The 26,325-nt window shown below is 43.4% G+C and overlaps 1 protein-coding gene across 1 annotated transcript in view; it reads left to right on the top strand.

Moving 5' to 3' along the window:
- The window catches only part of RABL6 (RAB, member RAS oncogene family like 6), a 62,132-nt gene that overhangs the window by 1,602 nt on the left and 34,205 nt on the right, over nt 1–26,325 (top strand). Inside the window, exons 2-7 of the mRNA XM_075716648.1 lie at nt 5,977–6,111; nt 11,861–11,908; nt 18,385–18,437; nt 20,022–20,113; nt 20,976–21,116; nt 22,257–22,362. Coding sequence (XP_075572763.1) covers nt 5,977–6,111; nt 11,861–11,908; nt 18,385–18,437; nt 20,022–20,113; nt 20,976–21,116; nt 22,257–22,362 — 575 coding nt within the window. The remainder of the gene's footprint in view (nt 1–5,976; nt 6,112–11,860; nt 11,909–18,384; nt 18,438–20,021; nt 20,114–20,975; nt 21,117–22,256; nt 22,363–26,325) is intronic.

Raw genomic sequence — 26,325 nt, 5'->3', positions numbered from 1 at the left:
ACAATACTGATCAGCTGCATCCTGCTAGCACAGCGGTCGACGGGGCAGCTCTTTGTTAAGTGTTCACTAACTGCATTGTTGATGAACCTGCGTGGATGTGTACCTGCTTGCCATTGATGCAGCAAGGCCAAAAATGCCAGCAGCTGAGCTACCAGCTGTAGCTTTGCTGCTGTTTGTCTCATTACTGAAAGCCTTGGGAAGCCTTTTTGGTTTTTGCCCTGTTTTATCAGGATTTGTGTTCTAGTTACTGTTTTCCTATCTGGAATATAACTGCAGCTTTCTGTTACCGCCTTAAGGGAAGCTTTCCAATCTCCATAGCAACTCTTCCCAGGATTGCTGTTATATAATATTTATAGGAGATACAGGCAGGCTTATGAAAAGGCTTTGAAGTACACTACATAGCCATGGCACTGGATAGATGGAGTAGATTCCAGCACGGTGAGGTTATGGTCTCAGCTGAAGGTGGGCTGTGAAGGAATGTTATTACAAGGGCCATTGCTCAGGAAGGGCAGAGCTGCAAATCTATGACATTCAGCAGAGAAATGCAAAATGTGTTTTGTAGCCACCATTAACACACACGGACCTTTAAAACTCCTCTGTTCCCCTGGAGTTGCCTGGACCTAAACCAAAGGGTGCTGCGATGACTGGTCCTACAGAAATGTTTCCTTGCTTTCATAGACCCCAGAAATATATTTAGTGTGCTGAGAATGTCTTGAGTTGCTTGCTGATAAAGTGGGCAGCAAATGGCTGGGACACAGGCCTTATCACCTGGCTCTTGGTGCCTCGCTGCAGGCTATGCTGTAGCAGTCTTCAGGGCTGTCAAATGTCAAAGTACATTTTGTAAACAGACAGCCCCCCAGTTTGAGGTGATACTGAAGATTGTCTGGTGTTTTAATGGCACTGAAGATTACAAGCATTGGATAGTATGCACCTCTAAGTTGAACCGAAATTACTTGTTTGTATGGTCTCTCTCCCACTCAGTTAAATTTTCAAAAGGAAGAGTGTTGCAGGGTGGGTAGGTTTAGATTTCTAATGAAATGATGAGAGCAAAGGCCAGTATTAGCCCTTGGCAGCAGTCACTTCCTCTGCATGGGACATCCTATTTCAAAACAAAAGCATTTTCATGCTGCATTCCCAGCACGCACACTCCTTATTTGCTCTCTTTATCATCTGCATGGAGCTCCCTGTGTTTTACATACCGTGGTCCAAATAACACCAGAGTTCCCTGACCACTATGGAAGGTACAGAGATGAAAATCATGTAGGTCCGTACCATGTATGTAATGGCTTAGATGTTTATGGGAGATCACGGTTCCAAGTATGGGAGACCAATTGTTGTAAAAACTTGCTCTTTTTTTCCTGCTTGGGATAGCCTGAACTTGGATCAGCTCTGCTGCATCACCATTTGGATAGCTGTGCTGGCCCAGGGAGGGTAGCACGGCCCAGAGCGAGTAGGCTCAGTGAAGCGAGAGCAAGGTGGATCTCATTACTTTGGTAGCAGTGCTTGTTTGAACAAATTATGAGACAAATTACAGAAGGAAGTACTGGCACCAGGTTACTTGAACATGAAAGTTATGTAAGGCAATGATGGGCAAACAAGGGTGAAATGAACAATTCTGGTTGGGTTACACTGGCAAGAGGATTCCCTGGGAGTTATCCATTGATGATTAGTGACAGGAGCAAAAGGCATGGAAGTGCTAAAGGTTCAGATCCATCCGTCCTGTTGCCCAGAACACAGTAGACCTTCTGCTCTGGGCTTTACACTTAACACTGCATCCGGTGTGCACACCACCCGAAAAAGCCCACTGCTGTGTGTGCCTGGAGCGTGGGCTGCTCTCTTCCTGGTGAGCTGCAGGCCTTCCCTGAACAGTGCCCAGTGCTGAAATACCAAAGTCAGTAGCTCAAGAATTCCCCCCAGTCCCTCCACTTACTACTTCTCTGCCTAAAATTTGCTTTAAAAGAAAAAAAGATCTTAATTAATACCATGTATCCTTTTGGTAATCATTATAGTCCTTATGTCTTTTGTGTTGTTTTAGAGAAGTGGTTCCCAGACTCTGATTGCAGTTTTAAGTATTTTCATTCAGCACTACTCCGAAAAGAAAGGCTTCCCATCTTCCTGCTGCTTCCCACCTTCTCATGTTTTCTGCTACTGCTGACGCAGGTGTTTGTGCAACTTGTGGCAAACCTGCTTTGACTGCTGTCTGGCCTGTTCCCCTTGGGAAGCATGCTTGGGGGTGTCTGCAGATCAGGTGTACTTCTTTTGGCAGCAGAACCAGCTTAAAGCATTTGAATTGCAGCCTTGTAGTCACAGTCCCAAAGACCTTAATGAGGGCAAGGTTATGACCCTCCCTATGGGGATTATTAGCAGAGAAGTTCGGGGATCTTTGCTGCAGGGTCTGAGATCCTTAGTTGCTGCAGTGTCCTGGAGGAATATGAGCAGAGCTGGGAGTTCCTGATTTCTAGTTCTCAGCTGGTCTAAGACCTCCTCTCTGGGCCTGTATCTTCACTGCTCTGCTTCAATTTCCCCATATGGAGAATGGAAGTCCCTCTATTTTTTCCTGATGCGGTGACAATATGAATAAAGTGATTTGTTTAGCTTTTTCCTCACATCTTGATCTATTTCCCATCCCTACTCTTTTTCCCACAGATAATTCTCCTGTCTTTGCTACAAACCTATGGATGTTTGCAGTAAATACTGATTTAACTTAAAATCAAAATAAGGCAGCAATTGTTACTGTCTCATAGGTAACAGTACTAACCTCACCTGTAATTACTGATCCTCTTTCCACATTCAGACACAGCCCAAGCCTGTGATATACCTGTCTGGCTGTGCCCTGAAGCTCACTCAGCTCTTCCTGTCTTGCAGATGCCTGTCACTGAGTACACCTGCCCTAGCCAAAGTCCCAAATACAGGTTTTGTTTTGCTTAAAATGATTTACATCACCTGCCTTCTTTCTATTCTGTTTTTAAAGACTTTTTCTTTCTTCAGGAAGAAAGTCAGTGAAACCTCATGCACTATGTAGGAGAAAAGAGATCCTAACATGGAGAGTGCTGAAGCTGGAAAGGGCCGTTGGACCTGTTCAAACTGAGCAAGTGGTGCCACAAGCACCCTACGTTGATCTAAATGTGAGCTGCTCAGGGGTGGGGGTGATCTCCTTGCCCCTCCAGCTGTGCCTCCTGTGTGCTGCTCCTACTGGTCATGCAGCTGGGCACTTGAGCTAGGGAAGAAAACTGAAAAGGAATAATTTCAGGGTTAGTTTCCAGCCAGTTCAGTTCCTTGCATGTGTAGCTGCATAAATAATGCTTTTGGCACTAGCGAAGTCCCAGGGGAGGTAAGATTGCCCCTTCTGGGGAGAGCTCATAGTCAAGTCACCTGGGAATGATCCTCAAAGTGCACCTTGAGAGCAGCCTGACTATTTAATGAAGGGTCTATTTGTCCCTTAAAACTCACTGTTAAGGTATCTCATGCTGAACTTCGTAAGGGAATATGAATTTTAAAATGGCTCTCTAAGGTAGGCAGTAAGAGCATTTAGAAAGGCATGGATTTTAGAGGGGACAAACAACATCTCATTCTGCCTGTGCCATGGACTTGCTGCATTAATTAAGAAAAATCAAAGGAATCCTCCATTGATTGTTTCACCATCTGTAAGTAGGAAAAAAATGACACACAGGGCAACAGGAAATGCAGGAAATGGTTTGCTGTCTCTGCAGAGATGCTCTGGGACCTGTGAGTGAAGTCAGCCTATAAATACTATGTTCATTTTTGCCTTTATTATCCTTTTGCTATTTTAATAAGTAACTTTGTAAAAGAATAAACAGCAGTACCTATCAGTGTACAACAACAAAAGCACAGTGAAACTGCAGCACAGAATTTCACCAGACAAAAGTCTTCCACAGACTTTATGTATGTTGTCTGTTTTGCCTTAAAGTTATCTCAAACTTTTGTCTGAAATGTCTGCAATACTCTTGAGTTACAACAGAAGGCAGTCTTCAGTCTGAGATTTCCTTGCCCAAATGATGATGCACAACCTAATGCTAATCACCTGAATCTGCCATTAGATGTCTCTGAGAGGCCTGTTTTCTAGGGGATAATAGCTCCTGTTTCTATTCAAGTCAGCTTATGTTTCCCAATAGCCTTGTGGTTGCCACTTAAAACAAGGATGGTATTTAAAAATATAATCACATAATGTAACAGAAAATTTAGAAAATACCACATACTGTTTTCAGAAAGAAAAAAGGGTAACATTAGGGTAGACTCTGGAAAGTTCATGATATTAATTACTACAGAAGATACTTTGCCAGGTTGTGTGTAGTTTATGATATTTTGGACACTCGTTGGGAGGGTTTGAGTGAGTTTCTCCATTGACTGACTTTCTTTACTGCTGATACAAGCATATGTGCGCAACAAGCACAGGCACATCGTGGTAGATAGCTGAGTGGCCTCAGCAGCTGGGTGTGAGTCCAGTCAGTGGAAGTGGAGCTGTTGTGCCCTTACCCGAGACTGCAGTTTCTGAGAATGCCTTTGCTGAGTGCCATCAGCACACCTGCACCTAAAACCAGCTAAGGGCTGGCTCCTGTGGTAGAGACTGTCCCTCTGACACACGTAGGACACACAGAGATTCAGTTTCTCTTGGTTTTATTTCACTGTTATTTAAGTGTGTTTATGTCCCCAAAGGGGCATGCTTGTTTTGGCTCAGTTTAGCTTGTTTCTAATGCATGTAAGATAGACCGATTTTGATTTAATTTGAATCAAACTGTGGCCATCAACAGAGGCAATTTGGTGAATTTATCAGGGGCAGTTTAAGATAGAACCCTATGAACGTAAACTGCCTTGTCCCTGCCAAGGATTGCCTCCTCACCTGAGACCATCTGGGCTGTGAGCTGGAGCAGCTGAAGAGCAATACAGAGTCTTGTTCTGCTTCCCCCAGAAAAGGGGATGCTGCTCCAGTGCCAGAAAGTTGAGGATAGCTGAGGGCAATGACAGCTGAACTCTGTGGTGATGTTTGCCAGAAGCTGCCTCTCAGCTCTCCCAGCACCATCCTAGAAGAATGGTTTCACCAGTGCTAAGGTTCAGAGTCACACCCCTGTGGGATATAGGGAGCAGCATCTCTGAATGCAGGACCCTGCCTAATTGGCTCAGCTGAGAACTGGTCCTTGAGCTTTCAGTGGGCAACTGGGTCTAGGAGGTGAGTAGGAGGCTGAGGGGAGACCTTATCGCGCCCTACAACTACCTGAAAGGAGGTTGTAGTAAGGTGGGGGTTGGTCTCTTCTCCCAGGTAACAAGCGATAGGACAAGAGGAAATGGCCTCTAGACACGCCAGGGGAGTTTTATATTGGATATTAGGAGAAATTTCTTCCCTGAAAGGGTTATCAAGCATTGGAACAGGCTGCCCAGGGAAGTGGTTGAGTCCCCATCCCTGGAGGTATTTAAAAGATGTGTAGATGTGGTGTTTAGGGACATGGTTTAGTGGTGGACTTGGCAGCGCTAGGTTAATGGTTGGACTTGATGATTTTAAAGGTCTTCCAAGCTAAATGATTCTAGGATTCTATGATTCTATTTTCTCAAGGAATGAAGTATTTTAAGGAGAAATAGGAATTATATAGGAGGTAATTGAAGGAGAAGCCTGGCATAAAAGGCTAGCAAAGGAATGGGGTATGGCAGAGTGGGAGTAAGGTCTAGGTAGGGGTAGAGAAGGCAGGAGGATGGAAGGAGCAGAGACTTAGCTGGCTGAAGTTGTGCAGATTCTGAAGATTCAATCTTGATGTTGGTTCTTTCTGCTGAGCTAGTGTGAGTAGCTGAATAAACACTAATTTTAATGACTGAGGCTCATGTTTTTTAACAAACCCCATCATGCCTGTGTAATATGGGAGAACTAATTACATCTGAATAATGCTTGTAAAAAGTTAGCATGCTTTTCACAGCATTCTTGGATTTGTTTTTAATCAACTTTATTTGTCTGCTTGCTCTTTTCCCCAGTGAAAATTGTCATCCGAGGGGACAGGAACACTGGGAAAACCACACTCTGGCACCGACTGCAGGGAAAGAAATTTATTGAGGAATATATTCCAACTCAGGAGATCCAAGTCACCAGCATCCACTGGAATTATAAAAGTAAGATGGAAGAGGGTGGAGGGAGTGACAGTCATGAGACAGTGCCTTGGGGGCAGAAATTCCACTGCAGCCTCATTTGGTTCTTTCTTCTGTGTCCGCCTGGGAGATAAAATGGTCTCTCATCACACTTGTTATTTTAATTTATTATTCACAGTTTCTCAGTCATGTTTTTAATAACTTCACTCAGAAACTATGTGTTACAAGTGCTAAAGGGTAGGTCTTTGGAAGCTGCCATTCAAGGAAAGTGTTTAATAGGTGATCCAAAAGATTTGAAACATTTGTGATATGCTTGACTTCCTAATGAAAACAGGTTTCTTATGGAAATCCGTCTCTGAGGCTAACCCTGCTTTTAGTGTTACTGTGTTGCGCAGAAGTGAATAGCATGGTGCAAACTAGTTTTTTACCAATTAAAATATAAAGAGCATCCTGTAACTGGTGACAGTGATGTTTTAAAAATGCTTGTAGTACTAATAACTCTAGACTGACTTACTGAAGCACAGAAGTATCTTATCAGTAGCTTTTTTAAGTGTTTGTTTGAGTCTGAGAGGTGAGGTGTGAATTTTTTTTTATTTTCCCCATCTGCTCTGACAGTATAAAGTAGGTATGAAAGCCCTGATCTCTCCTGGAGAAGACACTGCAGGCATTGAAATTGCATAAGGCTGTGATTCAACAGTGCATTAAGTCTGGCTTTCAGGTTCCTGTTCAAAAATGCCACAGCCTTGTGGGGTGAACTACTGATTCAATACGAACTTGCTCTGTAAGACTGATTTTGCTTTTTTAAAAAAAAAAAGTCAGCAGTTAGTTTGTCATTATCAGACATTGTCCATCTGCACCACTCTGACCTTTTGTTGAATCAGGTACTCTGTCTCCTCACGGCTGGAAAAAAAACCTATGTGGTTTGGGTAAACACCAAATTGGGTTGTTTGTCTAATTCACCAATCAAATTTATATTGCTGGATGATGCCATGATGCCCAAGTCTCGTGCTAATGATCACGGGGCCACAGGGCGTGCATGCCAGCAGTCAGCCTTGGGACAGTGCTCTCTCAATCTCTGTTGCTTTCATAGGGTTCAGCACAAGGAGAGTGAGCAGATGCTGCTGTTGTACCTTCACAGGGAGCTGGTAAGCAGAGTTCTGGAGATTCTTGTGTCCTTATGAAGACAGGCTTCCACATGAGTCAGTGCTCTCTTGATGAAGGTTGAAAGGTTTATTAGGATGGATGGTTGTGATTTGCCTTGGATGTGGGAGAGAAACAGGTCATCCTTGCTCAGTGCAACTAGGGGTTTTCTCTCATTCAGGATCTGATGTTGAGCTGAGCTGAGCCTGATGTCACAGGTTTTCACATTCTTTCATGGGGACTCTCGAGGTGACCATGATGCAAAGGTGTGCCTGTTAGGTTCTAAGCCTCTTCATAACGTACCTTTATTTTGGGTACCATCTTCCTGATGTTCTGCCTATCAACTGGCACAAGGCACTGACAGATCTGCGGTGTTCATGCAGTGGTGTTCCCCATCTGGAGTGAAACCTCTGGCATGTTGTATTTTAGTTGTGGCATCCTTCCCCCACACTCCTCTTCCTCTCTGTCAGAATATCAGCACATCAGTTATTGAGGTGTGAACAGAGCTTACAGGTTGTTTGGATGATGGCAACTATCTCCAAAATCAAACTTGAATGCTTCAGCCTAAACAGACTTAGATCAGAGTAAGAAATGAAATACCTCTTTCTTAGATATCCAAGTCTAAAGAGTGTGCTGAACGTTAATTGTGGTTTTCTGCAATATCATGGGTAAAAACTTCGGAGTTCAGTTTCCTCTCTAATCATCATAGTTAATACAAGTGCTGTTTGTAAATGCAGCCTGGGAGTCTGCCATTTGATTTCTAAGAGGCTTATTCATACCTAATTGTTTTTGTGTACATGAACAGATATACAAAATGCATGTAGACAGGTTCTAGTATACATGCAAAAATGTGTTTGGAGACTGTTCCATGTGTAGAAAGATCCAGTCATCTCACTTGCTTCTGTATATTTGAGGGACTCTATGTTCTTTTACTGAGCTGAAGCTTAGGCACTGGCTTTTTCAACATGGATGCAATCCTGGGGTAGAAAACAGCTACATATGAGGCTGGCTTTTGCTGTATGTTGGTAACCACAGGTGTATTTGTTATTTCTGGTGCTTGTATCATATGTGATATGTTTCTGTAGAGCTTGCTGGTTAGAGTTGACAGCAATGTGTACATATGATGATGCACTTTTCTCAAGCTGAAATGTTGCTGAGCTAGTCTAAATATCTGGAAGGCTATACATGAAATTGTGCCTTTCATTTGTGTTTCTTTTACATTGTAAAAAAATGTAAAAAATGAAAAAAACCCCACCCTATTATTTTCTTAGTAATAATTTCCAGCAGTATAGGAAATTCTCCATTGACCTTCTTAAAACCTGTTTTAAAAAATAACCTCCTTTTTTTAAAACAATATAAGGTATGTTTCCTGCTGTGAAAACTTTCCATCTAAGATGGGTGATGTGGGCACTCTGATAAATTGGCTCAGATCTAATTACCGCCCTGTTGGCTGAGTTAATCTGTAGAGGAAAAATAAAGTTTGTTTTTCCTGTGATCATGGTCTCAAACTACCTTGAATAAACATTATGAGGTAGCTGGCAGCAAATATTTACAGATATTAATTAAATTGCTGTCAAATGTTGAAGGATTCTTACATTGCCTAGTATTAGAAGGTTTACAGTTTAGATGTGGAACAAACCACCTTGTTGTATCTTCAGAAATTTTTTACTGGAGGAATTAATAAAGGTAGAGGAATTTGAGTTATTTCTTCCTACTCAGAATGAACAAAATTACTTTCCTGTGCCAATTGTCTCTCTAACGGATATTTGTAATTTTTGTGTCCAAGTAAGGAGTTACCATTCCTGACCCTAACGTACGCTTTTTTAGATTATACTAGTCACCAATTTTATTCTGTGTTTGGCAGTCTCAGAAAGGGAGTCTGAAATAAAAATTGGCAAATACTTTTGTTCAGATACTTTGGATGGTTTATAGATGGGTGTGAGGGATGGCAGAGCTGCTCTGCTCTGTAGGATTTGTGATGCAGAGCATATGAAGTGAATCATGTAATTACATAAGAGTAAATATGTCTGAGAGCTTGTGAATTCCTGGTGATGAACCCACCCATAAAGCAATGATGCTTATTTTTAAATGAGCTTTCTTGCAATTGGAGTCTTCTCACACCTCTCCACCACTTTTTGGGAAAGCAATGTCTTAGTGTGCCACTGGCTACAGAGTACTTAGCCAAACAGCAGCTGAGTAGAGATTTTTTGAGTGGTTTGATCCACGGTGTATGCTAATCCAAGTTACAGAGCTAAAAGAATGAATTTGCACTCTTTTTGCTGCAACATGCCTTCCAAAGCCGTTAAGGTGAAATGCTACTGTGTATGAGTCATACCAAAGCCAACACAGCAGCACTAAAGTAATTATCTTCCTGTGTGTTCAGGATAATCAGGAATGGAGCTGGTGATGAACAGGAAGAACTTACTGGCTAGGAGCTAGCAGGAGCACTGGTGCTAACAGGAAAAAAAACCCGCGTGGAAAAATGGTTTTCTTGGATCTTGTGTCGTCAGTTTCTTTGTGAAATTCTGTGCTACCCCTCAGATAAAAGAGTGTAGAGCAGGTCTTTCTGGGTCAAACGGTTCAACTCCTCATCTATCTGGGAGTCCTGCTGCTCAGCAGGATGTTCAGGACTGCAGAAATTACTCAGCAGGAGAACAGATCTTAACTGAGGGTGCATCTGGTGTTAGGGTAAGGAGGTGGAGATCTCTGGAGCTCAGGAGCAAAGTCCCAGTGCTAGGTACCAGGTCACCTCCTAGGAGAGCACTGCACGTCACCCCAAGGGCTTACTTTTCTGAAATGGGGTTCCAGCTTCTCTGTGGAAACCCTTTCTTTAATGCTTATGTGCTGCTTCACATGGTGCTGCTGGAAAGAACAAGCAGCCTTCTGGACTCCACCTGTGCCCCTACAACGTTTGCCATCTGAGAAATGAAAACATATCCTGTCCTTTTGCAGAAAGTTTTGACTGTTGAAAGGTGCCAGGGTTGACTTTGCTGACTTTGCTCTCTGTTCCCTTGTCCTTCATGGACAGCAGCAACACTGCCAGTCCTGGCTGCAGGGTATGAATTTGGGGGCAGACCTCCACTAGCTGATCTGTGTCCCAGCACCTGCAGGGTCACAGCACACCGTGAACGGACCAGACTTGAGCAGCCTATGTCACAGGGAGAGCACCCTGCTGTACCAGTGCCTGGGTGTAAGTAGCTGGACGTACAGCTGCGTGCCAGGCAAGTGAGTAATGGGGAGTGGTTGGACTTTAGCTGTACCTGGCTTGATGGTCTGTAGAAATATTCAGGGGCAGAATTGATTTGGGGAGTGTAATGGTTTGAGCAGAGGTTTTAGGACTACAGACTACTGTACACCTGTTGTGTTTTCAGTCCCATCTGAGCCTGTGATACACTGGCTGGGCTGAGCCTGGGCAAGTCTCCTGTTTGTCCTGTGCCCCACTGCCCTGCTGGCAAAGTGAGAGATAAGTGAGAGTTGCTATGAGGAAAAACAGAGGCTGATTTTCCTTCTTGCATATATGTAAAAAAGGATCTTTCTCCAGAAGCAGGGGATCAAAGTTTTCCTTTATTCATAATTTGTCTTTACAATATTTTGAAACATTTAAGTTAAGCCAACAGTGAATTCTATAAAGGAAATGTTTCCTGGCTTGACAGTGATGCTTAGCTAAATTCTCATGCCATCCTATGATATTATTTTCTACTCTGAGACATTATCCTCCTATTCTATTGCTTTATGTTCAGAGCTGTTTCAAGTGCAAGCTTTTGCTTTGTAGCCTATAGTATTTCCAAAAAGCAACTGTTTCATAGAATAACTTAATGAAGACTGGACTGCTTATTTGGATTCAACAGAAACATCTAACCAAAGCTGTCCATCCTTTGTGCCATCTGAAAGTTAAGCTTGTAGCTGTAAGTAGCAGCAGTAGTGTCTCTGTAGTTAGAATTTTGGTTGTCTTGCTTCAGATTTTATCAACGCAAATATATGTTGCTGCTTATAATTTACCGATGCTGCAGCTCATTAAGAGGCAAAATTGCTAGTAATATCTTATTTTTCACAAAATGCAACTTGAAATTTGCAGAGAGAATGGATTTCTGTAGCCACAGGACTGTTTGCACTGTTTGTCATGTTTACATAAAGATGCTATTAGCAAGGTTGATCTTTCTTAAATAAGTATATTCCTTTTTTTCAGTTGTATGCCTTGCTCGTAGACCAGATTTTATTCTCCAAATTAAATGAATATGTTTTTTGAAAGAATATGGAAACCTCTGTATGTTATGAAAAGAATCTACACAAAGTATTTATAACATGCTTCAAATCTGACACCAGATCAAGGAAATCTAGCTATCACTTATGTGAGTAAGAGTCTTTAAGAAGTTTTTTAGATAGCACAGTTTTGGTGTACAACTTGGACCTTCAACAGCAGGCTGCCTTCTTGTTACATTTGGGTTTTCTTTTAACTCACTCAAGAGTTACTTTTCTTTTGACATTCATCTCCTACTTTGACAATGTTGGCTTTGGGTTAGGCTCTCTGTGGTGAGCGTTGAGTGTTGGGTTAGGCTCTCTGTGGTGAGCGTTGAGTGTTGGTCATTTTACTGAAACCCTCTTCTAACACTTTGTGTTCTTATTGTGCTTTTAGCCACTGACGATATTGTTAAAGTTGAAGTCTGGGATGTAGTTGACAAAGGTAAGATTTCTAACTTCCTTTTTAATGGAGATTCATTGTTCTTTCTCACTTTTAATTAAAAACATACATGGAATTCAGAAATACCTGCTTGCTTCTACTTTATATATATATACTTACTTTTTTCAAGTACATGGATGTTACTTCCTGAAAAAATATGGAAAGGAGAGTAGAATCTCCTATGCTAGAGCCCATTATTTGGAATCTGAACTTCCCATCAAACCCAATATTCAGAAGCAGTTGTTTCATGTGCTCCATGACAGATGAAGTAGCCTGCTACTTAGTGTATTCTGATTCTCTGAAATTTATAATAAACTTCATCTTCTCCCCTTTATAGTTTTATATATGTTTAGACAGCTACTGAGTTCTTTGTTCTGTTTATAAAAGTTCTTGCTGAGCTGTTTTTGTAAAGGAATGCTATTGTTAAATTGATAAAATGTTATCTGTGGTGAATAATGTATGCAGGAGGGAAGGATAAAAGAGAAGCTAATTACTTAAATTCACTTAGGACAGAAAATGCAATATATTTAATCTAAAATCTTTTCTAAATGTTTAGCCAAGGAAAGTATTGTGATGTATAAATACATTTTCCGTTAGTTTTCAATTTTTGTGAGAGTATAAAGTTCTATTTTATAAAAAATAAAAACAAACCCCCAAAACATATGTGAAGACACAATCTGGATGCAGTGCAAATCTGGATGCAGTGGAATCCGTTGCTAGAAGGGGTTGGGGTTCAGATGTAAATCTTAACAGCCCATTCCATTGCCCCAGATGCACATATTGTTTGTCTTTTAAGAGGTGTTTTGTACCAACCAGGCTCCTGGTTTAAGGTGCAACTGTAGTCAGGAAAGCAGCTTTATACGTGAGCATCTCTTGCTCTGTGGGTTGTCCTCCTTGGTTGTGTGTTTCTGTCAGTCAGATCTGTTGACCAGTCATTGAAACTTAAACTTTTATGGTTTGGCTGTTACTGCCTTTCTTGCAGCCTTAGCTAGAATTTGTGCTGGCACGCACTCCTCAGCAGAACTGCATCCGAGGTGCACTACCTCTGCTGTACTACCTGTGCAACTTACACATGCGTTAACACCGAAAAATAAAAAGTACAATAGAGGGTGGGAAAGGGAGAAATTTAATTTTTCATGTTAGTTAAATTGCATTTAAAATAGTAAAAAAGAAAAGGTAATTAAAGATAGCAGCCCTAGTTCAGATGCATAATGGAGCCTTTAGGTTAAATTTGAGCCAGTAACTTTAAATGAAAATCCTGAGCGCTTTATCTTTTTATTCTTTTAAACCCCACTTTTCACAGTGTAGACAAAACCTTACTTAGCTCAGAGTTACTGCTGAAGCCAATCTGATTACCGTTTGGCTTTTATATCCTGCGATAACATGTGCAGGGTTGGAATCTGAGCAAAACATCTGTTTTCTTGCTGCCTTGCAACTTTGGTATGAATAGATACACAGTTAATTTGGGAATCATGTGGTTCCAGCACTTATTTCTGTGAATAGCTTCTCTGAGCAGAGTCATCTTCTCAACTAGAGACTTGTTATTTTTTTGGCAAAATGGATCGGATTTGATATGTGCAGATGTTGATAACAGCTCTTCTGATACTGCTTTCATTTCTGACAGTGGAGCATGTGTTAGAAATCTCAAGGGACTCACTTCTTTCCACTTTATATTCTTTTGAAATGAAACTCATTCTGTTAAGATCCCTACTTATCGACCACAGATAGGTATTTTTATGTAATCAAATGTACTTAATCAATGCAGTGTAAAAATTCAGATCATCATGATGCAACAAAATCAAATCCTTTCCTATTGCCGTAGCATTGCAGATTCTTGATAAGTACAGCTTTAGAAAAACGTGCAAATTAACCATTAAGAGCTTGCTCATATCTAACTTTCATCTTAATGTTATCTCATGACATTTTTGTTCTTCCTTCTGTATGCTTAGGACAAAAAATCCTCCTGCGTGATGCTTTTGGTGAGAGTGACACTAATCTAGACTGTAGACTTTTAGTAGTGAAGTATCCAGTGCTGCTGCAGCATAGTGCTGACAAGACCTGATCCTCCTTTTTTTTCCTTGCCTATCAGATCCTGGCTAATGTGCATATCTAGAGTTTTGCAGAATGCTGCATTTATCAGGCTGCATTTGAAACTGCCAAAAAATGCATGTTCTGAACATGCATTTCAACATACGTTCTTTTTCAGGCTAAATCTTATTGCCAGTGTCTCCACATTTTGGAAGAATTGTTCCTTGTTAGAGAAAATTAAGACCTCTTTCAATTAAGATGTTTGAAAATACATTGAAAGCCTGATGTGGGGATGCAGCTAGATTGTCTAAAAGATGTATCCATAAACTGCAGTTTTCAACTTTAGTCTTGTAAAGCAGCTTCAGCCTCTTCTCTGCTATGCAGTGCTGCCATTCTTCATGTCTCAGTGTGAACGTGCACAGGAAGATTTGGGGAAACTTAATAAGCTGCACCCTGAAAAACTTCATGTACATTTTTGCACTGAAGTTAAATGTGGTTTGACTAAGTGGTGTTTCTCCTCGTGCTTACCAGCAGTGTGCCTCCTTGTCCTTGTTAGTTCAGCAGTGCGCTTTGATTTTTCCCTCAGACTGTTTTAGGAATGCAGGAAGCAGCTCTGTTGGCCCTGCCTGGCTGGTGGCTGGTGCCTTGGTGTCATTTGTTTAGCATATAGATGTTAATTTGGAAGTGTGGGGAGATTTTTTGTGAAAGCTTAAAACCTGTGTGGTTGGTTAGTGCCCTGAAACAGGGGGAAATGGCAACCGCTATACTGTACTGCTCCTCTTACCTTTTTCTTGACTCTCTGGGATTTCTTTATTTAGTGCACACTCACTGGAGTATGGGCTTCTTTGCAGCCTGCTGTGTTCTCCTTGGGCCTGCTCAGAGAGTGGGGCTCATTTGTGTAATGATGCCATTTGTTAAAATCTTAACAAGTAGAGCTTGCCCCCAGCTATGAATTGTATTGAATTTTGTGTGGTGTGTGTAGTAAATACTGTCTCCTTTGCTGCCCTTGGAACTAGTAGAACATAGGAAAGATATCTCTCCGCAAAAGTCACAGTCCTGACTCATCTTTCTGGCTTTGCAGCAAGTTGTGTAACTACTGCAGGTCATAAAGCTGTAACAGATCCTGAATGCAAAGAAGCTGCTTGAATGCCGGTGACTGAAGAACAGTTCTGATCTCCTGTCTTGTAACTTCTGCTAGTTTGGTTCCTGCATCTTTTACCAGGCACTAACTGAAGGGATCAAATAATTTTTTTTTTTGTTGCCCCCAAAGTAGAATAAACTTTTTCCTTCATACTGGAGAGTCCTTTCCTCTCCCTGCCATTTCACCTTTCTCCCTCCCAGAGGTGTGCTGCAAGGAGGAGGAAAGATCAGAATTAATATTTCTGTTATTTTCAGATGTCATAACTTAGATAACACTGGGGATGCAAATATACTAGATGCATATTTTTGAATGGCAAATAGAAGCATCTCCCTCACACTGTGGACAGCATTTTTTGGCAAGCTGTACTGAATCCTTGTTATCCTGCAACAAAACTGATGGTACATAGAGGCCCCGAGGCTATCAGGTGCTAGCCACGAACCCCATCTTCTGGTGCTCAGTAAGAACTCTCCTGTAGACTTCAGGGCACTGCTGCAAGGCTATTTGGATTCAGTGTTGCTATTATGCCTGTAAATAAGGAGCAGTCATCATTCTAGGTGGAGAAACTGAGCAATTGCAACATGAAGATGCTTGCTTTCTAATTGAGGCTCCTAGATGACACATCAGTGCAACCTTAAACACAGGACCTTGTTCATATAACAACAGAATCTTCATTGTGCACTTGCCTTTACAGGCTGAATTGTATCTTTTCACTACATACATATTGCCTTTATCTGGCTCATCCTGCAGTTTTGGTTCCAAAAATAGACACTGTGTATGAATATGTACACACATGCGCTTTTTAGCTCTGTTACTCCTTTATAGATGACCTCCTTTACAGCAGTGATGAGCATCATGTAAGAATATTACTCATTCCTCTTGATATACATACACATAAAGCCATAAGCAGGGAGAGGTGTGCGAGTCTTACATTCAGTCTCAAAGCATTGGTTGTAAATGTGTCCATGTTAGAAAGACACCTTGATTGCTCAGGATGAGAGGACCTATGAAAAGTATTTGTGGTTGCTTGTGCTTCTGTTTCAATACCTAGAAATTCAGGTCATGCCAAGCATAATTTAGCAGTAACTGCAGAAACAGTGATGTTTTGACATTCAGAGAGGCTACACGAATGCCACTGGCTTGAAATGAATTTAATTGAAGTGGGAAAAGGCATGCACGTCCTAGACATCCCACGCCTTCAGTTGTGCTGGAAAGAATCATACTTGGATCCTCTGGGGAAACACATTGCATGAATGGGGAAGGATCAGGATTAATATTGCTGCTACTTTCAGATGTCAACAGTAAGATGACACAAGGGGGGCAAACATTTTGCAGTGATGCACAGAAGTGCCCACCAGACACACTGTCAGGGTGTAGGGACTGGAGTCACCTGCTGTATCCTGCAGCGTTAAAGCTTGCATTAATAACTCTGTATTTCATAACTATTTATCCTTGACCTGTGTGCAAAAAGAATGAGACACTACTTCACATGAAGCATCTGGCAGAACCATGAATTTTACAAGTAGTCACTCCATGTTAATCAGTGGAGTTGAATAGTTGGTGGAAGCTATTTTGGTGCCCAGTGTTGCGGAGTCTTTTAAAGAGTCAATGGGAGGGTTTTTTGTGGGTGCATCTGAGCTGCCAACATGTTCTGTTGTCAGTGACACAGGGAATTTCTAGAAATTATGAGAAGGAATTCCAAGTCTCTGCCATTATAATTTAGTTAACTCATCATTATTTAGACTAGGAAAATAAGGAACAAAGGTAATTCAGAAGTATAGCTCTTAATTGCTGTCAGTAGCATCTGGAAGATATTTGGTATCTGTAGAACATAACTCCAGATCTTGCAGGGTATTCATTGTGCAGCACTCATCATTTGATAAAGCTCTGGAAACTGCTGTACATAGATAGAGTTTAAACAATACCTGGGGGGCAAGGACAAATTTTTTCAGGGTATGTCCACACTAAGCTTCTTTGGCAGTAGGTGAAATATGTCCTCGCTCTTACATAGTGAGACTCCTGGCAATCCTTAGTGCGGAGTGTCTACACCAGAAAATCATGTTAGCTGATTGCAACTCTGCTAATCGTAGGTACAGATACATGGCGTCATCTTCTCTGTTTGCTGTAGTTGCAGGCTTTAAGATTTGGAAACATGATTACAGTGTAACTGATGTAACGCAAAATTTTCAGGGAGCCTGAGGTTTGAAAACACAGACTCCTTTTCTGGGGATGCTGAGTCAAATGCCAGTGGTACTTTAAAATGTCAGTTTGTGAACTTATCCAGTGCTTATTGAAGTTGTAAGGAAAGGGAGAAATCTCAGGAGTTCTAGCCTTTAAGTATAAGGGCTGTATTTTAGCATGTGCCTTAGAGGAAGCAGATGAGTTGGAGAGAAACCTGTAGATTCCTCTAGATGGGATCGTGTCTGTGGGACTGCAGGACAGGTCTCTATAGAGGTTTTCTAGTGTCTTTTCCAAGTGTTTAGCCTGTTGCCTCTTGCACTTTTCTGTGTGCTTAATCAGTCTTACTGTCCTCTAGCTTATTTTTGTGTGCATGTCTCTAGAGCGCGTGGCTTTGGATCATGCTTCTGGAGGATTTCCTTTCTGCACCTTTGCTGGTGATGACCAGACCTGACCCTCTGGCTCTGGCCTTTCATGCATGTGTAGGCTGTCTCTACTTCTCCACAGCCCCCTCGCCAAAGTTTGTTTGATTTTGCTTGGATTTCCCCTTGTATAAGTTCTGTCTGTCTTTTGGCTGTTAAATTCTCATAGCCTCCTGCCACCCCCTTTTTTTTTTTTTTTGGTCGCAAGTCAGCCCAAAGCACTCCATAGGCTCTGAGATCACGTTTATTTACAAGACTGCTTGCTTCAGGTCAGTGACATAGCACAGCAATGTCGCAGCACCTCTCAGGAAGGCTGCATATGTAGTTGTGCTGTTCAGCCCCACGATCTTTTGCTTTTTCAACACTAATGCAACAAGAAGTACAACAAAGCCAGCTTCCTTTTGTGGTCAGGGAGTGCACCAAACCCTGTATTATTCAGTTGTTGTGACTTTATGCTGTGAAGAGCATGGTTTAAGCTACGCCAGACTTTCTTCCTATTCATCTTTGAATTAGACTAGCTGGTATTCTTGAACAGGGTAGCTGGTATTCTTCAGCAAGGCATACCTGTCCCATCCCTCCTCATTCCCCATGCTTATAGTAGAATTTGGATCTGCTTTAAGGTCATGTTCAAAATGCTGTGGTCCTGCCCAGACCTGTCCTGGAGTTCTCTGCCCAGTGTAATGCTTTTGGTTTTTTTTACAATTCTTTTTAAGGAAAATGCAAAAAGCGAGGAGATGGTTTGAAACTGGAAAATGACCCTCAGGAGGTGAGTCACCTTGAATGCAGATGTCTGCCTCTTAGTGGGAGGCCTCTAGTCCACCTTTGGTCCATGGAGAGTAAGTTCTATATTTGTTTCTGCTTTAAGGCCAGCCTGGCAGGTGGATGAGGGGCAGTGTGATCCCTGATGCTCTTCACTCTTTTGTCTGTGCATTTTATCCTTGTTCATGCCCTCACCACAACTTTTGTGCTGTTTTCCATTCTGTCTTTTGGGAATGACTGTGCCCTAGATGTTTACTTGGTAGCTTTGTACCTGTCTGCACTTCATCAGTGGCAGGAAGTCCTTTTGTAAGGGACTTCTTGAGACCTGAAGAAGTAACTTGATGCCATAAGCACTCAATAGGCTCTCTGACTGCTTCTTAAAACTGGGCTAACAATTACCTTTTAACACCTTTTGAAATATGGAGGAGGAAGGGACAATAGAAGTGCTACCTGGCATGTAAAAGTAAACAGGGTGGCTTCCTCAAGGCTCTTGCATAAATGTGTCTCCTTTGGATCTTCTGCTGTAGAATAAAGTGCTGCATAGGAGACCATACTAACATGTTCCCCAAACCGCATTTGGGCTGCCAGTGTACTTCTGTGGCATCTTTTTCAAAAGATGTATGATTTAATCCTCAGGAAAAATTCAGTTTAAAGGCCCTTGATCCCATGATCTCTGCTGCAGCTCTTAAAGAGCTCCTGTTCATGTGTCAGTGCCCTTTGGGTCTCAGTGCACGGGTAGTGTTCTAGTACTCGCTCAATACCACTTTGTTGAAATTGATGGGAAAGGCAGCACCACTGATATGCAGAGGGCTGAGCACTTGGTTCTGCGGATGGGTCAGGGCAGTGAAGAGTAACCTGTTTCACCAGGGTGCCAGTCCTGCTCAATCTGTGTGGTCAGATTAGGAGAATTTTCTTTAAAAATATTCCCCTATGGGAAAAAGCCTCTATGAGAACAGATATCACAGCCGCTTCTTCCTTTGCAATGTGGGTGCATTTTCCACTCCTGGGAAATGAGTGAGAATTGTTCCATAGGCACCAAATTGTAACAGGAGCCTCGGAGGTTGAGTTGTGACCAGCACTGTACTTTGCAGCATGCAGAGTCCCAGTGATGAGAAACAAATCGGGTACTAATAAATATTTTCAGCCCTGCACAGGAGAGGCTCAGTAGAAACTACATCCTGGCTTTATGCACCAGAAGCGTTAGAAGTACAGTCAATATTTGGATTGGCAAAGAGGTGGAATGGGAGCTGTGTCCTCTGTCCTCCATCCTGTAGCTTATATGGAGTTATCTTGTCAACACAGGATTTGGGAGCACAGGGGAAAGAGGAGGGGGTGGGGTTTAGTATTTGCTGTCAGTCGTGTTTTTTTCAGAGATTGTCAGGTGCTTCACATCCTGCTCCTGTGGGCAGTGGAAGCTGTGAACCACCAGGTATCTTGCTTAAATGATGATCATGTGAAATCCACAGATACTTCTTATAGTGGCTGTCACTTTAGAAAGTTTTTGCCTGTTCAGCATTGTATCAGTTGTGTTCTGTACAAGCCTGAAGTTGAATCAAGTTATTTACTGCTTCTTTTGCCTTTATTTCCTCAGGCAGAGTCAGAAATGGCTCTGGATGCACAGTTCCTAGATGTCTATAAAAACTGCAATGGTGTAGTGATGATGTTTGACATCACCAAACAGTGGTAAGACGTCTTCAGTGGCATGCACCATGTGATTCTCGCTTGTTTAGTGAAAACAAATGGCTTCTAGACCTCTTGATTCCCAGATGGACTCCAGACCTGATAACCAGCCTAATGAGTTGAAGCAAGCCTGTATCCCTTAAAATAATAGCTTTATCTTCTGACATGTGTTAATATACTCCTCTCCTGGGCTTGTTTCAAAGATGCCATATCCCTGCGGGCTTGTGTACTGCAGTTTCTGACCTACTGCTGTGTGAGGCTTGATAATTAGTGCTATCGCAGGTGCAAAGTGCGCTGGACATGTTACAAACTCATGCTCTACAGAGCAAAAAGGAAAGGGGAATGCTAGTGAGAAATTCCCAGGAAGACTGGTATTAGTAAGGATTATTTAGAAGCCCTAGGCTGTATTAATGTACAGAATGAACTGTTCATTTTGCACATCTGCTGAGGAGGGTGAGAGACATATGGAAGCCAGAGTGGAAAGAGGAGGTGGTAAGGGTTCATGCTTTATGTTTAAGTTTGTGGTTCGCAGGTTTGGTATGGGTCAGTGAGCCCATTGACAGCTGAAGAGAGGGAATCCTTTTCTTCTGACCCCACATAGTTTTGTAGGACTGGGGGAAATATCGCTGTAGGAGATGTGAGATTGCTGGTGGAAGTGGATTGTTGAACTAGTCAAGTTGTTTTTGAATAAAGAATGATACAAACATATTTACAGTTACTATATTTCTCTGAGGAGGGCAAAGAAGCCACAGTCTTGGAAGGATTTCGGAAAAATTTTTTTTTTTTTCTGTGATTTGTGCATGAAACTGCTCACAGGATGATGTTTCCCACTCATCTGCCTGTATATCTCTCTCCTATGGTGAAGGACATTTAACTATATTCTGAGGGAGCTTCCTAAAGTGCCGACCCACGTTCCAGTGTGCGTGCTTGGGAATTACCGAGACATGGGGGAGCACCGGGTCATTCTGCCTGGCGATGTGCGGGACCTCATCGACAATCTAAACAGGTAGGATGGCACCACGGTCACCAGACAGGGGAGCAGACCTCGGCTAGTCGCTGTCATCAGCCGTAGACAACTGTATTGCTGCCATGTTTAAGATGTACATCGTATTCATCCTCACACCCTGTGCCTAGCTTTTGGGCTTTCATAGCTCTGAGTGTCTCATACAGCAGCTTCAGTTTACACGATGGGCTCTTTTTCCTTTGATCTAGGAGCCTGTACTGGGCAGATTGTTAGCTATGTTCCTGGGAACAGTGAGAACCTGCCAGCATGTGCCTTTCAGAAGGACTTTTCCGAAGAAGTCATCTTCTTTCTGGATAGTCCTTCTCTTGTGAAAGAATCCTCTCCCTGCAGTACAACTGTTCTCTACTCCAAATAATTCTGCTACAAGAGAGCCAGCTAGTGCAGCTGTCTTCCTTGCTCTTTCTCTGAGAGCATCCCCACACAACATTTACTGGGCACAGCCAAGTCATTACTGGCCACCCTTGCCAGCCAGACAAGATTTTCCCTTATGCAGAGATCTGAGGCTCTCTGTTATTTAGTATAAAATATTGTTTTGGATTCGATAGATTGTACCTTTTTGTGTGGTTTTATGTTTTTAAGGCATTTTTTCATTTTCCTAGTCTCTTATTTGTTTGTGCCTGTGTCAAGCACACAGAAATGGTATCAGTTTTAAGGCTTGATTCCCTAACATAATAATTTCTTTACAAGTTAATCTCTAATGTGACTTAGCTGAGTTTAATGCCCACTGCTGATGCTTGTGACTTAATGTAGGTCTGTTTGTGGTTTTAAAACAAAACTTTCACTGAGAAATGAACAGCTTGTACAGCTGTGAAACCCACAGTTTAGTAAACCAATGGCCCAGTGTCCTGACATAGTATTTCCTAGTCTGGCAGCCCCATGACGCTGCAACACAACAGCAGCCATATTCTGCCACCCTTCAGGAGGAGCAAAGTGTGAATTTTGTCTGTGAACAAAATAACGAGTCCCTAGCAGAATGACCTGCTAGCCTACATTTGGGGATTGAAGGGTTGGCTTGTAAACGAGGATTGTTCATGGCATGTAGTTCAGCAAGTGCCTCTTCTGTGTGTATGCAGTCCTTGTCCTTTGTACAGTTTCTTCTCTCTACCTATCTGGTTGAGACAGGCCTCCCGGCTCCTCATATTTTCGCTATGCTGAGTCTTCAATGAAGAACAGCTTTGGCCTCAAGTACCTGCACAAGTTCTTCAACATCCCATTCTTGCAGCTGCAGGTAAGGCAGAGGGTAATTCCCTGACGTGTTGGGCAGGTGGGACAGATTCCATTTTCTCTGTCGCTAAGGCGGGAATTTGGTATTTGGGGTTTCTTTTGTTGTTAACGGATCCTGAGTAGATTTCTGTTTTCATAAGAGTTGTTAACAGAATTGTGTTAGTACATTGGTGCCCATGCCTTAAACATGACTCTGCTTGCAAGAGGACTCTTCTCTCTGGTGTGTTTGCAAATGCTTACCCCTGGAGAAAGGCTCCAAGGTGATGAATAATGCTGGCAAGAAAATTGCATCCAGTGGTGTAGTTACTAAGTCAAAAATGGTATGTATGCACATTTAGAATCATAGAATCATTTAGGTTGGAAAAGACCTTTAAGATCATCCAGTCCAACCATTACCCTAACATTACCAAGTCCACACTAAACCAATTAAGGGTAGACTAGACTAAACCATGTCCCAAAGTGCCACATCTACCCGTTTTTTGAACACTTCCAGGGATGGTGACTGCACCACCTCTCTGGGCAGCCTGTTCCAATGCTTGACTACCCTTTCTGTGAAGAAATTTTTCCTAATATCCAACCTAAACCTCCCCTGGCGCAGCTTGAGCCCGTTTCCTCTTGTCCTATTGCTAACTACATGGGAGAAGAGACCAACACCCACCTCACTACAACCTCCTTTCAGGGAGTTGTAGAGAGCGATAAGGTCTCCCCTCAGCCTCCTCTGCTCCAGGCTAAACAACCCCAGTTCCCTCAGCCGCTCCTCATAAGGCCTGTGCTCCAGACCCTTCACCAGCTTTGTTGCCTTTCTCTGAACCCGCTCCACCACCTCAATGTCTTTCTTGTATTGAGGGGCCCAAAACTGGACACAGGATTCCAGGTGCGGCCTCACCAGCGCCGAGTACAGGGGGACAATCACCTCCCTGCTCCTGCTGGCCAGGATACAAGCCAGGATGCTGTTGGCCTTCTTGGCCGCCTGGGCATGCTGCTGGCTCATGTTCAGCCAGCTGTTGACCAACACCCCCAGGTCCTTTTCAGCCAGGCAGCTCTCCAGCCACTCCTCCCCAAGCCTGTAGCGTTGCATAGGGTTGTTGTGACCAAAGTGCAGGACCCGGCACTTGGCCTTGTTGAACCTCATACAGCTGGCCTCGGCCCATTGGTCCAGCCTGTCCAGGCTGCTCTGCAGGGCCTTCCTACCCTCGAGCAGATCAACACTCCCACCCAGTTTGGTGTCATCTGCAAACTTACTGAGGGTGCACTCAAACCCCTCATCTAGATCATTGATAAAGATATTAAACAAGACTGGCCCCGAAACGGAGCCCTGGGGAACACCGCTCGTGACTGGCCGCCAACTGGACTTAACTCCATTCACCACAGCTCTCTGGGCTCGGCCACCCAACCAGTTTTTTACCCAGCAAAGAGTACGTCCATCCAAGCCATGAGCTGCCAGCTTCCCAAGGAGAATGCTATGGGAGACTGTGTCAAAGGCTTTGCTAAAGTCCAGGTAGATGACGTCCACAGCCTTTCCTTCATCCACCAGGCAGGTCACCAGGTCATAGAAGGAGATCAAGTTGGTCAAGCAGGACCTGCCTTTCATGAACCCATGCTGGCTGGGCCTGATCCCCTGGTTGACCTGCACTTGCCTGTTGAGTTCACTCAATATGAACCGCTCCATAGTCTTTCCCGGCACTGAGGTCAGGCTGACAGGCCTGTAGTTCCCCAGGTCCTCCTTCTGGCCCTTCTTGTAGATGGGCATCACATTGGCAAGCCTCCAGTCATCAGGGACCTCTCCTGTTAACCAGGACTGCTGATAGATGATGGGAAGTGGCTTGGAAAGCTCCTCTGCCAGCTCCCTCAATACTCTTGGGTGGATCCCATCTGGCCCCATAGACTTGTGAGCATCCAGGTGGCATAGCAGGTCATTAACTGCTTCCTCCTGGACTATGAGGGCTCCATTCTGGTCCCCATCCCTATCTTCTAGCTCAGGGGCCTGAGTACCCTGGGGATGACTGGTCTGGCTGTTAAACACAGAGGCAAAGAAGGCGTTAAGTACCTCAGCCTTTTCCTTGTCCTCGGTAACAATGTTCCCCCCCACATCCAGGAAAGGATGGAGATCCTCCTTGGCTCTCCTTTTATTGCTGATGTACTTATAAAAGCATTTTTTATTATCTTTTACAGCATTGGCCAGATTGAGTTCTTGCTGGGCTTTTGCTTTTCTAATTTCCTCCCTGCATGACCTAACAAGATCCCTGTACTCCTCCTGAGTTGCCCGCCCCTTCTTCCAATGGCAGTAGACTTTCCTTTTTTCCCTAAGTCCCCGCAAAAGCTCCCTGTTCAGCCAGGCCGATCGTCTTCCCCACCGGTTGGTCTTACGGCACATGGGGACAGCCCGCTCCTGCGCCCTTAAGACTTCCTTCTTGAAGAAGGCCCAGCCTTCCTGGACCGCTTTGCCCTTCAGGACTGCCTCCCAAGGGACTTTCCTAACCAGGGTCCTGAACAGGCCAAAGTCTGCCCTCCAGACGTCCATGGTAACAGTTTTGCTGCCCCTCCTCTTTACATTGCCAAGAATCAAGAACTCTATCATATCATGGTCACTAAGCCCAAGACAGCCTCTGACTACGACATCTCCCACAAGCCTTTCTCTGTTTGTAAACAGCAGGTCAAGTGAGGCATCTCCCCTGGTAGGCTCACTTACCAGCTGCGTCAGGAAGTTATCCTCTGCACACTCCAGGAACTTCCTAGACTGTTGCCTCTCTGCTGTGGTGTATTTCCAGCAGATGTCCGGCAAGTTGAAGTCCCCCACAAGAACAAGGGCTAGCGATTGCGAGACTTCTGCCAGCCGCTTGTAGAACGCTTCATCTGCCTCTACATCCTGGTTGGGTGGTCTGTAGCAGACTCCCAACAGGACATCCGCCTTGTTGGCCTTTCCCCTCATCCTTACCCATAAGCACTCTACCTTGTCATCACCACTGTCAAGCTCTATACAGTCAAAACACTCCCTAACATACAGAGCCACCCCACTGCCTCTCCTTCCCTGCCTATCCCTTCTGAAGAGCTTATAGCCATCCAGTGCAGCACTCCAGTCATGAGAGTCGTCCCACCATGTTTCTGTGATGGTGACTATGTCATAGCCATGCTGCTGCACAAGGGCTTCCAGCTCCTCCTGTTTGTTGCCCATGCTACGTGCATTGGTGTAGGTGCACTTGAGCCAGGCTATTGATTTCGCCCCCAATGTTGCCATGCTGCCCCTGGGCTCCTCACTAGCAAGCCCGTTTATATCCCCCTCCCCCGTCAAACCTAGTTTAAAGCCTTCTCTCTCAGTCCTGCCAACTCATGGGTGAGAATCCTTTTCCCCTTTGGAGACAGCTGATCTCCATCAGCCACTAGCAGGCCTGGTGCTGTGTAAACCTCCTCGTGATCAAAAAAACCAAAATTCCACCGATGGCACCAGCCTCTTTGTTAAACTTTGTATTTAAATTCTGTTCAATTAAAACTCAGATAAGAAGAGATTTGGTCTTGAACTGAACAGTTCACGGACAACTGTTTACTGAAGATCTTTGCCCTAATGGTAACTGATCTGCTTGGATCCTATGCACATAGATCCAAGTCTCATATTTCCTTCATAATTGAGGCTCCTTGGGTGGACTGGCAAAGGCTGAATGGGCACAGAAAGGTGGAATTCTCAGCTGTGGTCCTTTAGATGAGGACCTTTTGGGGTGATCATGCAGGAGTCCTTTGGGATCAACATATGCTTTTTGGGGGTACATATGATGATGTATCATTGTTCTCTTTTGTATAGAAAAAACAGGCAGTTGATCTTGATTATCTTTCACTAGTAATTGAAATGTCTGTGTGGTTTTTTTATACAAATAATCCCCACTGAAATGCTAGTTCAGAAGAGACTCAGGTATATTGGTGGATGTTACCATGTCCTCAGGCTGCAGAGCAGAAAGAACCAGGGTAAGGAAATTGA

This window comes from Pelecanus crispus, chromosome 9 (assembly GCF_030463565.1).
Source record: "Pelecanus crispus isolate bPelCri1 chromosome 9, bPelCri1.pri, whole genome shotgun sequence".
NCBI classification, from domain to species: Eukaryota; Metazoa; Chordata; class Aves; order Pelecaniformes; family Pelecanidae; genus Pelecanus; species Pelecanus crispus.
Note: the sequence above shows the minus strand (reverse complement) of the source record. Positions and strands in the feature narration are given on the sequence as shown.